This window comes from Bos grunniens, chromosome 10, assembly GCF_055505025.1.
Source record: "Bos grunniens cultivar Pamir isolate PY7600 chromosome 10, Bosgru_T2T1.0, whole genome shotgun sequence".
Classification (NCBI taxonomy): Eukaryota; Metazoa; Chordata; class Mammalia; order Artiodactyla; family Bovidae; genus Bos; species Bos grunniens.
This window is the reverse complement of record NC_141174.1, coordinates 31,866,036-31,878,829: the sequence shown is the minus strand read 5'-3', so window position 1 is coordinate 31,878,829 and position 12,794 is coordinate 31,866,036. Positions and strand designations below refer to the sequence as shown.

Here is a 12,794-nt window from a genome sequence, read left to right as displayed (position 1 = left end):
TTGGGAAATGAAACCAGACATGAGGAATGTGAGAGGGGAGAGAGATGGCCAAGGAAAGAAGCAAAGCCATTTTTCCCCTTCACATTCTTGTTGATAAGAGAATTTGGGTTAACATTAACATGTTGCTGAAACCCAAGTCATATGTTAGGGCCCTCTGCAAAATGTGAGGTAAACTGCAGCTCTGAAAATAATAGATTCAATGATTAAAACTGAGGGTTTTCTTAACTTTTCTCTTTGAAATGCTCTTGGGGCATAATTTCTTTTTTTCTTGTCCTTCTTTTTATGCCTGTGACATTGTTTCTGAAATTCCAGAAACCATTTGTAATAAACAATGACAATATTTTGTTGGGGAAAGAATAATTGGAGAATTAAATGTGAAATACTGTCCATCTTGATTAAAATAATAGACATGGGGCTCAAATACATAGTGCCCATTGCACTTCATGTGTGCATGCAGACACTCTCAGCTGTTTAACCAAGTTGATGGAAGACAGGAGCTCACCATCTCCTTTTTTCCCTTCCTTGAGCAGGTAAGCTATTTCCCTTGTAACCACTGTGATTAGAGGAAAACGTTGGTAACTTAGCCAGTGGTAACCTCAGCCATCTTATAAATGTGTGGCACGTGTCCCTGATGAGCCAATTAGAATGATGTATGAAAGTGTAAAAGTATTAGTTGCTCAGTCATGTCTGATTCTTTGTGACCTCGTGGACTGCAGTTCACCAGGCTCCTCTGTGCATGGAATTCTTTAGGCAAAAGTACTGCAGTGCGTTGCCATTCCCTTCTCCAGGGGATCTTCCCGACCCAGAGATTGAACCTGCGTCTCCCACATTGCAGGCAGATTCTTTACCATCTGAGCCACCGGGGAAGCCCAGAATGATGTATGTATCCGTGTAAATCTATTTGTCAACATGACCTTCCAGTTCCCCCCATATGTTGGGTACTGTCCGTGTGCAGCTTTGTGGAAAATGAACTTTCCATGTTACGTATGTATTGTGACTTGGCATTATCAAAGGAAAACTACTGAAGGGGGTTTTCTTGTGAACTCTTTTTGTTCTCTAGTGGTTTTGTTTTTTTCAGTCATCTTAATCATCATCAACATTCCTGAAAATTTGGCCCTCATTTTTTGTCTGTTATCACATAGAGAGATTTGTTTGTTTTGGTAAAGAACAGTACAAATGACTCTGAGCTAGGCCACAGATGGATTGTATTTCTGATTCTTTGCTAAGCAAAATGCACCTGCTCCAGAATCTTAAGTAGCTTTTTAATTGCTTCCTTGTGCATGGCATAGCAATAGTCATCTGTAATGTTATAGACGGATTGCACATTGGATGTCCCAGAAGTGCCCTCTTCCCCTCTGCAGCAGTGCCAGAAGCTTAGATGAGAAGATGTGTTCTGGTTGAGGGCCCAGCTGAAATGGTGGAATTAGTCCTTTCCCTCAGGCTGATCTGATTAAAAGGGGGCCAAGATGTACAAACACAGGTCCCTGGTTTCATTAACTGCACATTTTCTCTTCAGTAGACAGAAAAACCAACTTCACTGCTCTCTAAATGTCCCAACTAGGTGTGACCTCCCTGATCTCTGAGGGTTTTTCATCTATTTCTTGAACACCTCACAATAAGTCTGGCCTGTTGAGGTTCATGTATGAGAGCTGAGTAAGTGCATACATCTTGAGCAAAGTGTTCACTGAAAGTAAGGAGTGTGGAAAATGTCTGTAAGATTCTATCAGCAGGTCTGTTTCCAGTGGAGTTTACTTGAGGATGGGGAGAAAAATCAAGTACCAGCTAGTTCAGCCAGAGAGAAATTTCTCACTCTAAGGTAAAGCTGTAAACACCTCCCCCCGAGGATGAAGTCTGTTTGTGGGGCTACTGTCAGCATCAAAAATCTTGACAAGTAGCTAAAAAGCACTTGGTGATCTGATTGCCTTCAAATACTTTGGCAGTGGTGAAAAGCAGATCTAGAGGCAACTGTGGGAAGAACACCCAGTCGCACCCTACTGAGGTTCAGAGAGGAGACCATCTGTTCACTTAGGCATTTGTGCTTTTGCATTCGACAAACATTGCGAATATACTGTGTGCCAGGGACTGAATGAAGCTTGGTCCCTGTCTTCAGGATCTCATAGTTTCATGGGGGAAACAGACATGTATTTTTTAAAAAAGCAACCCAAAAAAAGACTCAACTATGTATATGATGCTGGGGGTGTGTAAAGAAATGTGTGATTGCCTCTGGGACATTTAAGACTCATAAAAGCAGCAGTACTGGATTAGATCTTGACTGTTAAGTGGAGAATAGGTAAGGAAAAGAACACCTAGGCTAATGGGACTGTGGAGAGATGGGCTTGGAGGTGAAACTGCTGCTGTGGACAGTGGGCTGGGCGTGGGGTGCACAGCGTTCAGAATGTGGGAGGAGAGGTAGAAATAGAGGAGGCAATGGCAGGCCATGGAGGGTCCTGTGGTCCAGCCCAGGAAGTTGGACCACATTCAGGAGACACTGCAGAACTAAGTGACAAGTCGAATTTATGATGTGCTGAGAAAAATCCCAGACCCCTGACTCCACTGTATGAAGCCCTAGGGTCTGGGCCCCTGCCCTCTGCAGCCTAGTCTCTCTCAACGGCACTCCTGTTACCCACTATGCTCCAGCCCCACTTATCTTCCTTCTTGACTCAAATGTGCCAAGGTCTCCACCTGCCCAGGGTATCTGCTCACACTCTTGCAGCCTGGAGTCCTCTTCCCTGACACACTGCAGAGCTGGTCCCATTTATCCATCAGGCCTCAGTTTAAATGCCCCCTCTGAGATCACAGTTGCTAAAGTAGCTGTCCCCTCCCACCAACACCATCACCACCATTTTCTTTCATTTTCTTCTGGCATCCCCTATAATACTAATCAAAATTAGTAATTATGTTTTACTTCACTTGATTTCCGCCCCCCACCGCTTTCTTCAAATCAAATAAGCTCCCTAAAGGCATTTTCTCTTACTTTCATCCCTTTTTCCTTCCACAGAGGAGCCAGCATAAAAACTTGGTCTTTGGGCTTTACTGAGACTTTTAAACACAAATCACCTATCAAAGGCAATATTTGTCCTTATTAAAATGACTTCAATTAGGCCCTTAGATGTAATGGGCTCTATATCTTATTACTCATCTTAGAAACTAGCCAAGACTCCTTAATATTCTTTTGTTTATAGAACTATTGGCATTTTTTTTTAACTTGAAAAATGCTTCGGATGGACTTTTTTTAGATCTTAATGTTTCCTCTGCGCCCCTTTTCAATATCGCCAGAATGTATTATTGACATAATTTAGGTTTAAGTGAAACAACTTGTAAAATGCTCAAGTAAAGTAACTGCCCTCTTTATTCATTTCTCAAATACAGTGGTTGCCCTCCTACCCATGTGAGGTGCAGCACACGCCATGGGCACTTTCCCCTATGGAGTTGACTTTTCAGTGGGGAAAGAAAGACCCAGACCACAAATTACCTTACCTGTTGACTGTCTATCGTGGAGATCTCAAAATGCTAACAGGGCCAAGACTGTGTTCAAATGGGTAGGTTAGCAAGACTGCCTGCCAGTGAACTTGAGGGCTGAGCCTGGTCCTGTGGCCCTTAATGAGTTGGTCTTCACCCGCTTTTGTTTCTTAACCATGTCTCTGAATAGCCTGAACACTGCCTCCCACAGTCCCTCATACACACATGTGTGTATAGTCAGACCTGGACAGGAGCCTCCAAAGAGTCTTCAGTTTATGGACTGGGAGTGGTAGGGTATGTAGGACACTTGAATGGGATGTGATTCCTACCCTGAAGACACACACAAGAGACAAACACGAACACTTACAGTTTATTAAGTCTTATTTCCCATCTCCTGGTGTACATCAGTGCCATTGCTGCCTACCCGTGCTGGTTAACAAAGTGCAAGAATTGCACACTTTGAGGGAGCCTTAGAGCAGTTTGACATTGCTGAAATATTGTACCATATTTTACAAAAATATGTTTGTAACAGACTGGTGAGAACACCATCCTTCACCACAGATAGTTTGAGAAGCTGGTATGTAGATCACCATAACTTAGAAGTTTTTGATAGGAACATTTTTGTATACACATACTCCCCTCCTCTGTCACATAAATAGTCATATAAAGTGGTTTTAAAAAAATCTTACCCTGTTTTATCAATTATGAAAATAGTATATCTTAATTTTGAGAACAACTGAAGAATACAAGACTTTTTGGGTTTTTTAAGAGTAATCCATACAGCTGACATGCACTAACTGCAGCTCATATTTTGGTGTATTTCTCTTGTCCTTGCCCCCTGCTTCTATATATTTCTTTTTTGTACGTAAATGAGACAGTATATACCTACTTATTCTTTATTTCATATATTCTAAGTATTTGCATGTCATTAAATATACTTTTTAATTTTTTAAGTTATAGTTGATTTGCAAGTGGTATATAACAGTGATTCAGAATTTTTATAGATTATATTCCTTTCATAGTTTTTATAAAATATTGGCTATATCCCCTGTGCTGTATGATATATCCTTGTAGTAAATATTCTGTTGCAAAGGACTGGATTGTGGTCTACCAACTAGTTGTACCATAACTTGTTTACTCTTCACATAGTTCTCTATCACTAGCATCTATTCTATGCCCTTGTTTATTTGCTCTTAAAGATCATGGTTTGATAATTTTTGTGAAAACACCTTTGATTGTATCTTTGAATATATCCTTAGAATATATTTCCAAAAGTAGAAACTCTCTGTCAAAATTTGTGACCATTTTAAGTCCTTGGTAAATTGCCCTTGGAAATGTTAAACCAGATTTCGTCTACCACCGGCAGTGGATGAGGCTAACTGCACTGAGTGCTCTCAGGACTGGTACTGTCAGCCTGGGGATACAGTTGACAAAGAGAAGGGCAGAGGAAGTGACTGGACCACCTGGATAGAAGAAAATGGGAGGGCGAGATATTTATGGGGCATGGAAAGCTGTCTGTTGGCTAAGTATAGCATACTTTTTATCTTATTTTTTTATGCTTTTAATTTTTTTTGGCATGTGGGATCTTAGTTCCCTGACCAGGGATCAAACCCACACACCCTGTGTTGGAAGCATGGAGTCTTAATCACTGGATCACCAGGGAAGTCCCTAGGATACTTTTAAGGAAGTAAAAAAAAAACAGAAGCAGTGAGTTGGATTTGGATTTGATGGTGCACTGAAAGCCAGTTTAGAATGGTGTTGGGAGCCATTGGTGGGTTTTGAGTAAAGAGACGAGACCCTCCAGGGCTCAGCTCTCAGAAGATGTTATACCTGTGCTGTATGTACCACCCCTCACTTCCTGTGTACTCCTTGCCCCTTCCCAACTCATGCTTTTCTTGGCACTGTTCAGTCTGTCTAAATGCTCTGCTTTCTGATATCTGTCAAAATTCCCCACAAGCATCAGGGACCAGTTTCTCCCCTACAGTGTTCATGCTTTATTACATAGCATGTACTATATGATATGTCGTATTAATTTTGTTATAATTAATTGGAGCACTGCTCTCTCTGGGGGCTTCCTCAATGGCTCCGTGCGTAAAGAATCCGCCTGCAGTGCAGGAGACACAGATGTGGGTTCAATCCCTGTGTCAGGAAGATCCCCTGGAGGAGGGCATGGCAACCCACTCCAGTATTCTTGCGGGAGAATCCCATGGACAGAGAAGCCTAGTGGGCTGTAGTCCATGGCTAGCAGAGTTGTACATGACTGAGCAGCTAAGCACCCTCAAGCTCTCTCTCCCACCAGATTAGAAGCTCCTAATCACCACTTCCCTTCTGTATCCTTAGGTACCTACTGTCGTGCCTGGTATATAGTAGATACTAATACACATTTACCAAGGGAATCCAAGGTACTACGTATGGCTCATAGGACCTTGTACGGGTACTCCCTAAGCCAGGAGATGTCTGCTTCAACAGAATGAAATATTAGGTATCTCGGCGAGGTCTTTATTAGGTCGTCATATAGGCTCTGTGACAGATACTTTGCTCTTAACCTCTTTCTCCCTTCCCAACTCAGAGACTTTCAGTTGCTAGCTTTTGGAGGCCACTATCCCTTAAGTGAGTGGAGGGTTTTTCTCTAGAAGTGTTTTCAAATCATAGTTATTGGTGAGAATTTTCACCAAAGTTTGCATCATTGTATTAATGACACAATCAAGAAAAGCTGGTGACAGATTCTGGAATTAGATTCTGTAATTTGGAAGAGACACCGTAAGTCCATAAGTTGGACAAGAACAAAGTTCATCCCTTTCTTCATTATGCAGAATTAACCATTGTTAAATGTCAAAACACTTGCTTCTGGTCTTTTGTGTGTACACTTTTATTTTTAATTGCGTAAATAATGTATGGATACATTTTTTTTTTTTTAATTTAAATCTTACAGATACAGCTTCAGGACTCCTTGACTTGCATCTGCATGTCTCATAGTCTAAACATTTTTTTTTTAAATAATATCCTTTGTTTAAATGAAATTTTATGTAAAAGTTGACTGTTCTTCTAGTTAAATATGTGAGACATATCCATGTGTCCCATGTAGTATTATGTACTGAGGGCACAGCAGTGAACAATATGTGCAAGGCCCTGCCCCATGAAATAACCACATAGGATAATTTGAAATGGTGATACTTGCCCTGAAGATCTTCAGACAGGGTAAAGAGACAGAGAGTAATGGGAGCATTGCACAGGACTGTGGCAGATACAGTGGTTGGGTTGGCTTCCTGAGAAAGTGAAATCATGCTGAGGCCTTAATGATGAGAAGAATCAGCCATGCATAGGTGTGGCCAGAACATGCTTGTCAAGGATGTGGTTCAAGGGCGTGGCTGATACAAAGGCCCCAAGGCAGGAGTCAGCATGGCCAGTATAGTTGAAGTGCAATGACTCATACAAAGAGCTCTACATGATGGGGTCAGGGGAGGGGTAGTCAGAAGCCAGATTGTAATGCCCCTTGGAGGCTGTTGTGTGGCCTTTACATGTTCTTATAATTGCAGTGAGTAGCCACAGGATGTTTTTATAAGATAATATGTCAGTATCCAAAAGGATAAAAGCAGAACTGCTGAAATTGAAGCTGGAGTGAGAAGCTCAAATTAATACCTACTGAAAATCTCTGATTTCTCTCCCCTCTCCCATCTGAGAGTTGGGGTACCTTACCCTTTAGGCATTTCTAACAGGTAACTCAGGTCCAAATAGGAAAAGGAGTATATCAAGGCTATATATTGTCACCCTGCTTATTTAACTTATATGCAGAGTATATCAAGAGAAACGCTGGGCTGGAGGAAGCACAAGCTGGAATCAAGATTGCCGGGAGAAATATCAATAACCTCAGATATGCAGATGACACCACCCTTATGGCAGAAAGAGAAGAAGAACTAAAAAGCCTCTTGATGAAAATGAAAGAGGAGAGTGAAAAAGTTGGCTTAAAGCTCAACATTCAAAAAACAAAGATTATGGCATCAGGTCCCATCACTTCATGGGAAAATAGATGGGGGAAACAGTGGAAACAGTATCAGACTTTATTTTTTTGGGCTCCAAAATCACTGCAGATGGTGACTGCAGCCATGAAATTAAAGGACACTTACTCCTTGGAAGGAAAGTTATGACCAACCTAGATAGCATATTAAAAAGCAGAGAAGAAAGCCCAGAGATAAATCCATGCACATATGGACACCTTATCTTTGACAAAGGAGGCAAGAATATACAATGGATTAAAGACAATCTCTTTAACAAGTGGTGCTGGGAAAACTGGTCAACCACTTGTAAAAGAATGAAACTAGAGCACTTTCTAACACCATACACAAAAATAAACTCAAAAATGATTAAAGACCTAAACGTAAGATCAGAAACTATAAAACTCCTAGAGGAGAACATAGGCAAAACACTCTCCGACATATATCACAGCAGGATCCTCTATGACCCACCTCCCAGAATATTGGAAATAAAAGCAAAAGAAACAAATGGGACCTAATTCAACTTAAAAGCTTCTGCACAACAAAGGAAACTATAAGCAAGGTGAAAAGACAGCCTTCAGAATGGGAGAAAATAATAGCAAATGAAGCAACAGACAAACAACTAATCTCAAAAATATACAAGCAACTCCTACAGCTCAATTCCAGAAAAATAAATGACCCAGTCAAAACATGGGCCAAAGAACTAAATAGACATTTCTCCAAAGAAGACATACAGATGGCTAACAAACACATGAAAAGATGCTCAACATCACTCATTATCAGAGAAATGCAAATCAAAACCGCTATGAGGTACCATTTCATACCAGTCAGAATGGCTGTGATCCAAAAGTCTACAAGCAATAAATGCTGGAGAGGATGTGGAGAAAACGGAACCCTCTTACACTGTTAGTGGGAATGCAAACTAGTACAGCCACTATGGAGAACAGTGTGGAAATTCCTTAAAAAACTGGAAATAGAACTGCCTTATGATCCAGCAATCCCACTGCTGGGCATACACACTGAGGAAACCAGAAGGGAAAGAGACACGTGTACCCCAGTGTTCATCACAGCACTGTTTATAATAGCCAGGACATGGAAGCAACCTAGATATCCATCAGCAGATGAATGGATAAGAAAGCTGTGGTACATATACACAATGGAGTATTACTCAGCCATTAAAAAGAATACATTTGAATCAGTTCTAATGAGGTGGATGAAACTGGAACCTATTACACAGAGTGAAGTAAGCCAGAAAGAAAAACACCAATACAGTATACTAATGCATATATATGGAATTTAGAAAGATGGTAACAATAACCCTGTATACGAGACAGCAAAAGAGACACTGATGTATAGAACAGTCTTTTGGACTCTGTGGGAGAGGGAGAGGGTGGGATGATTTGGGAGAATGGCATTGAAATATGTATAATATCATATATGAAACGAGTCACCAGTCCAGGTTCGATGCACGATACTGGATGCTTGGGGCTGGTGCACTGGGACAACCCAGAGGGATGGTATGGGGAGGGAGGAGGGAGGAGGGTTCAGGATGGGGACCACATGTATACCTGTGGCAGATTCATTTTGATATATGGCAAAACCAATACAATATTGTAAAGTTAAATAAAAATAAAATTAAAAAAAAAAAAAAGCAGAGATATTACTTTGCCAACAAAGGTCCGTCTAGTCAAGGCTATGGTTTTTCCAGTGGTCATGTATGGATGTGAGAGTTGGACTATAAAGAAGGCTGAGCACCAAAGAATTGATGCTTTTGAACTGTGGTGTTGGAGAAGAGTCTTAAGAGTCCTTTGGACTGCAAGGAGATCCAACCAGTCCATCCTAAAGGAGATCAGTCCCGGGTGTTCATCGGCAGGACTGATTTTGAAACTGAAACTCCAATATTTTGGCCACCTGATGCAAAGAGCTGACTCATTGGAAAAGACCCTGATGCTGGGAAAGATTGAGGGCAAGAGGAGAAGGGGACGACAGAGGATGAGATGGTTGGATGGCATCACGGACTCAATGGACATGGGTTTGCGTGGACTCGGGGAGTTGGTGATGGACAGGGAGGCCTGTCGTGCTGCGGTTCATGGGGTCGCAAAGAGTCGGACACGACTGAGCGACTGAACTGAACTGAACTGAACTCTAGTCTGAAGACAGTGGAGCCAGGGACTCCTCACTTCCATCCTACCGCAACCATAGACATTGGAAAATTCTTCCTTATGTCTCCTTATAGCTTCTTCCCATTGGTTTTAAATTCACTCGGGAGTGGGGAGGGTGGCGTGTGACACAGCTCTGATCCTGTTGCTATGGAGCTGCTCCTAGAAATCATTTGAGAGGATAGTTGCTGGCCTCTGCCTCACCCTCAGGTTTTTCTCCTATCTTGAGAAGTGCCTGCTCTATGTCTCAGCAGTAGTGTTAGCTCTGTGTCTCAGCAGTGCTGAATTTCTTTCTGGTCGGGGATGTGAATACATTGTCTGATCATCTGCAGTGCACTCTCTGGTGCTCAGCGGTCACTGTAGCTTCTCCAGCAAGGTCACCTGCCCACAGCTCTGAACTATGAGAGTCATCAAGACCCAACCACATCTGCTTTCTCTACTTTTTTTTTTTTTTTCCACGAAAGTAGAGTAGGGTGGGTGGGGCATTTAAGTATGACTCGAAATTGCTCATGGGGTAAATCCAGACTCAGCCTGGGCTGCGGCTTCTCCGCACCAGCCCTCCTCTGCGCTTTCACTCCCTGTGGCTCCTCCCTGGACTCCGTGCCTGTGTTCTCCACATCTTCCCGACACAGATGTAGCTCTCCTCCTCTGCCTTTCCAGCTCACCAAGGGTCAATTCATAGTCCACCTTTTTTTCCCCTTTCAACCCCATCTCTCTTTAAAAATTAAAAGTCTACTGCAGTTATACATGAATATGCTCTCATCATAAATGTGTGTATATATGTGTGTGTATATATATACACACACATATATATATCTCTCTCTCACAGAAAGTATGTTTCCATTCTTGCCTATTCCCCATCCCTGTCATCTCTCAGAGTTAGGAAATTACTGTGTATTTTTCCAGGCCTTTTGCTATGTATTTACATGTAAATTATTTAGGTTTTTGTGTAATATCATTTTAAAAAGACATTATGGGACATGTTATACACATTTTTCTTTGAGTTGCTTTTTTTCAGTTGACAATATAACTTAGAAATTTTTCTAGGATGATACACATAATTGTGACTTAAAAAAGACTGTGCAATGATTAAAATTCTGCAGTGCTTTTATGGTAAAAATTCAAATTTGAAAGGATATGAAGTGAAAGGTAGTTCTCCAATCCCCTCTCTTTATTTTGGAGGTTACTGCTGATAACATTTCTTACATGTATTTATAAGTGCTTTAAAATATGCAATCCTGTAGTATGTAGTATATACATCACATAGCATCTTGAGCTTTTTTTTTTCATATCTACGTGCATAGATGCCTCGTTCTTTTTAGTGAGTGTGTTAGATTCTCTTATGTGAGTATACTGTAATTTAGTCAGCCATCTCTCTATCAGTAAACTTATTTGATCTTTTCTGTTTGGAAATCTCTGACCCTCCTAGCTCATGTTAAGTTACTCCCCATTTGTTACTAATTTATTCAACACAATAAACATTATCCAAGTGCCTTCTGTCTTCCTGGTGCTGCGTGGAGCACTAGGGCCACCACGTTGCTTAATGCAGAGTCCCTGCCTCCCGCTTTTAGTTATCCTGGTCTAACTTGAAGACACACTGCTGAGGAACTTAGACTGTGACAAGAGCTGCAATAGGTAGATATGCCTTAGCATATGTATTATTAATTCTACTTGAGGATGGTAAAGGAGAAATTGCAGTCAAACCCTAGAGGATGAGTAAGAAATCTTCTAGGTGGCAAGGAAGAGAAGGTCATTCCTGCAGGGGTTAACAATACCGGTATGGGTTGGCAGGAAAGAGCAGGTGATGTGCAAAGCATGGTCAAGACCCAGTGTGATTGGAGCAAATGCTGGGGCGTAGGGTGGCTGGGTGGTACTGTTTGTTCAGCAGTGGGTCATAGGAAACATTCAACGTGTGACTAGAAGGACATGTGCTCTCTGCTCAGCTGGCCCCCCAGACCCTCTTGGGCTTGTCCTCTATGTCCTGCGGACGTTGTCTCCAGCCGTCAGCTCCTTTTGACATTGCCTTCAGTACATGGGGCTCTTTGGTGAATTGGTCTGTCTTGAAATATATATATATATATATCTATATATATATCTCCAGTTTTGTATTCTTAACTCTGTTATGTCTTCTTTTGGCAGAGTTTAATCAGTCAAGAAATAAAACAGAATTCAGCTATGGCCCCAAGGAAGAGAGGTGGACGGGGGATTTCATTCATCTTCTGCTGTTTCCGAAACAATGATCACCCAGAAATCACATATCGGCTGCGAAATGATAGCAGCTTTGCGCTTCAGACCATGGAGCCTGCGTTACCCATGCCCCCTGTGGAGGAGCTGGATGTCATGTTCAGTGAACTCGTGGTGAGTCTCAGTCTTCATCCCAGGGGTGGTTGGGAGCCGGAGGAAGGGGAGAGGATGTGGACAGTTTGGTTGGACACAGTCTTGCCTTATCTTTGGTGAAACAGCCCCCATCTGTGCCCCTACTGTCAGCACTGAGCCTGTAGAGGAGAAAGGAAAGGGTAGCATCACTACCTCAGAGGGTTTGCTGGTGCTTAAATGGAGAGATTTAGATCTTTAGTTCTTCAAATATGCAGCCCTACTGCCTCCTAAGTTGCCCTTTCTAGTTCCTCCTGTCCCAGCCTGAGTGCTTGTATGCACAAATATTTCCTTCATCTGACACCTCCTGGGATTCCCTCACGCTTCCTGCCACTCCCAGTGTGTAGTATTAGTGTCTTTTAAAAAGTTAGTCACACTGTCTCTCATGTCCTTGATCCTTGGATGAAAGACATTATTACTTAAGTAGAGTATCATTATTTAGCCTAATGATAGGATTGCAATAATAACTGTTGTGGGAAACTTTTTATAGATGCTATCATATTTTAAAATCCACTATACTGAAGTGAGAGATGTATCTATGTAGGGCCCACTCATCAAGAGATATAGGTGTTCTCTGCAACTTAGCTTCTCAAGCATCTGCAAAGTAGTGTTTCTTTCCAGTCTGCATTTCAGAGGATATTATGGTATGGTCAAGGGCACTGGCATGGACATTAGGAAGACTTTGGCTTACATTACTGCTCTGACTTTATTATCTGTATCAGTAGGGAAAAAGCTTATGACTTTTCTGAGCCTATATTCTGGAAAGTGGAAGGGAAAAAACACTTGCTAGGTTTGATGTAACATTTAAATG

The 12,794-nt window shown here is 41.8% G+C and overlaps 1 protein-coding gene across 12 annotated transcripts in view; it reads left to right on the top strand.

Annotated features, from left to right (window-relative positions):
* Positions 1-12,794, top strand: part of DAAM1 (dishevelled associated activator of morphogenesis 1) — a 182,812-nt gene that overhangs the window by 65,064 nt on the left and 104,954 nt on the right. For all 12 annotated transcript variants that reach the window (XM_086320447.1, XM_086320442.1, XM_086320450.1 and 9 more), the window contains exon 2: positions 11,750-11,968. In XM_086320447.1, the coding sequence (XP_086176573.1) occupies positions 11,786-11,968 (183 nt within the window). In that variant the 5' untranslated portion in view covers positions 11,750-11,785. The remainder of the gene's footprint in view (positions 1-11,749; positions 11,969-12,794) is intronic.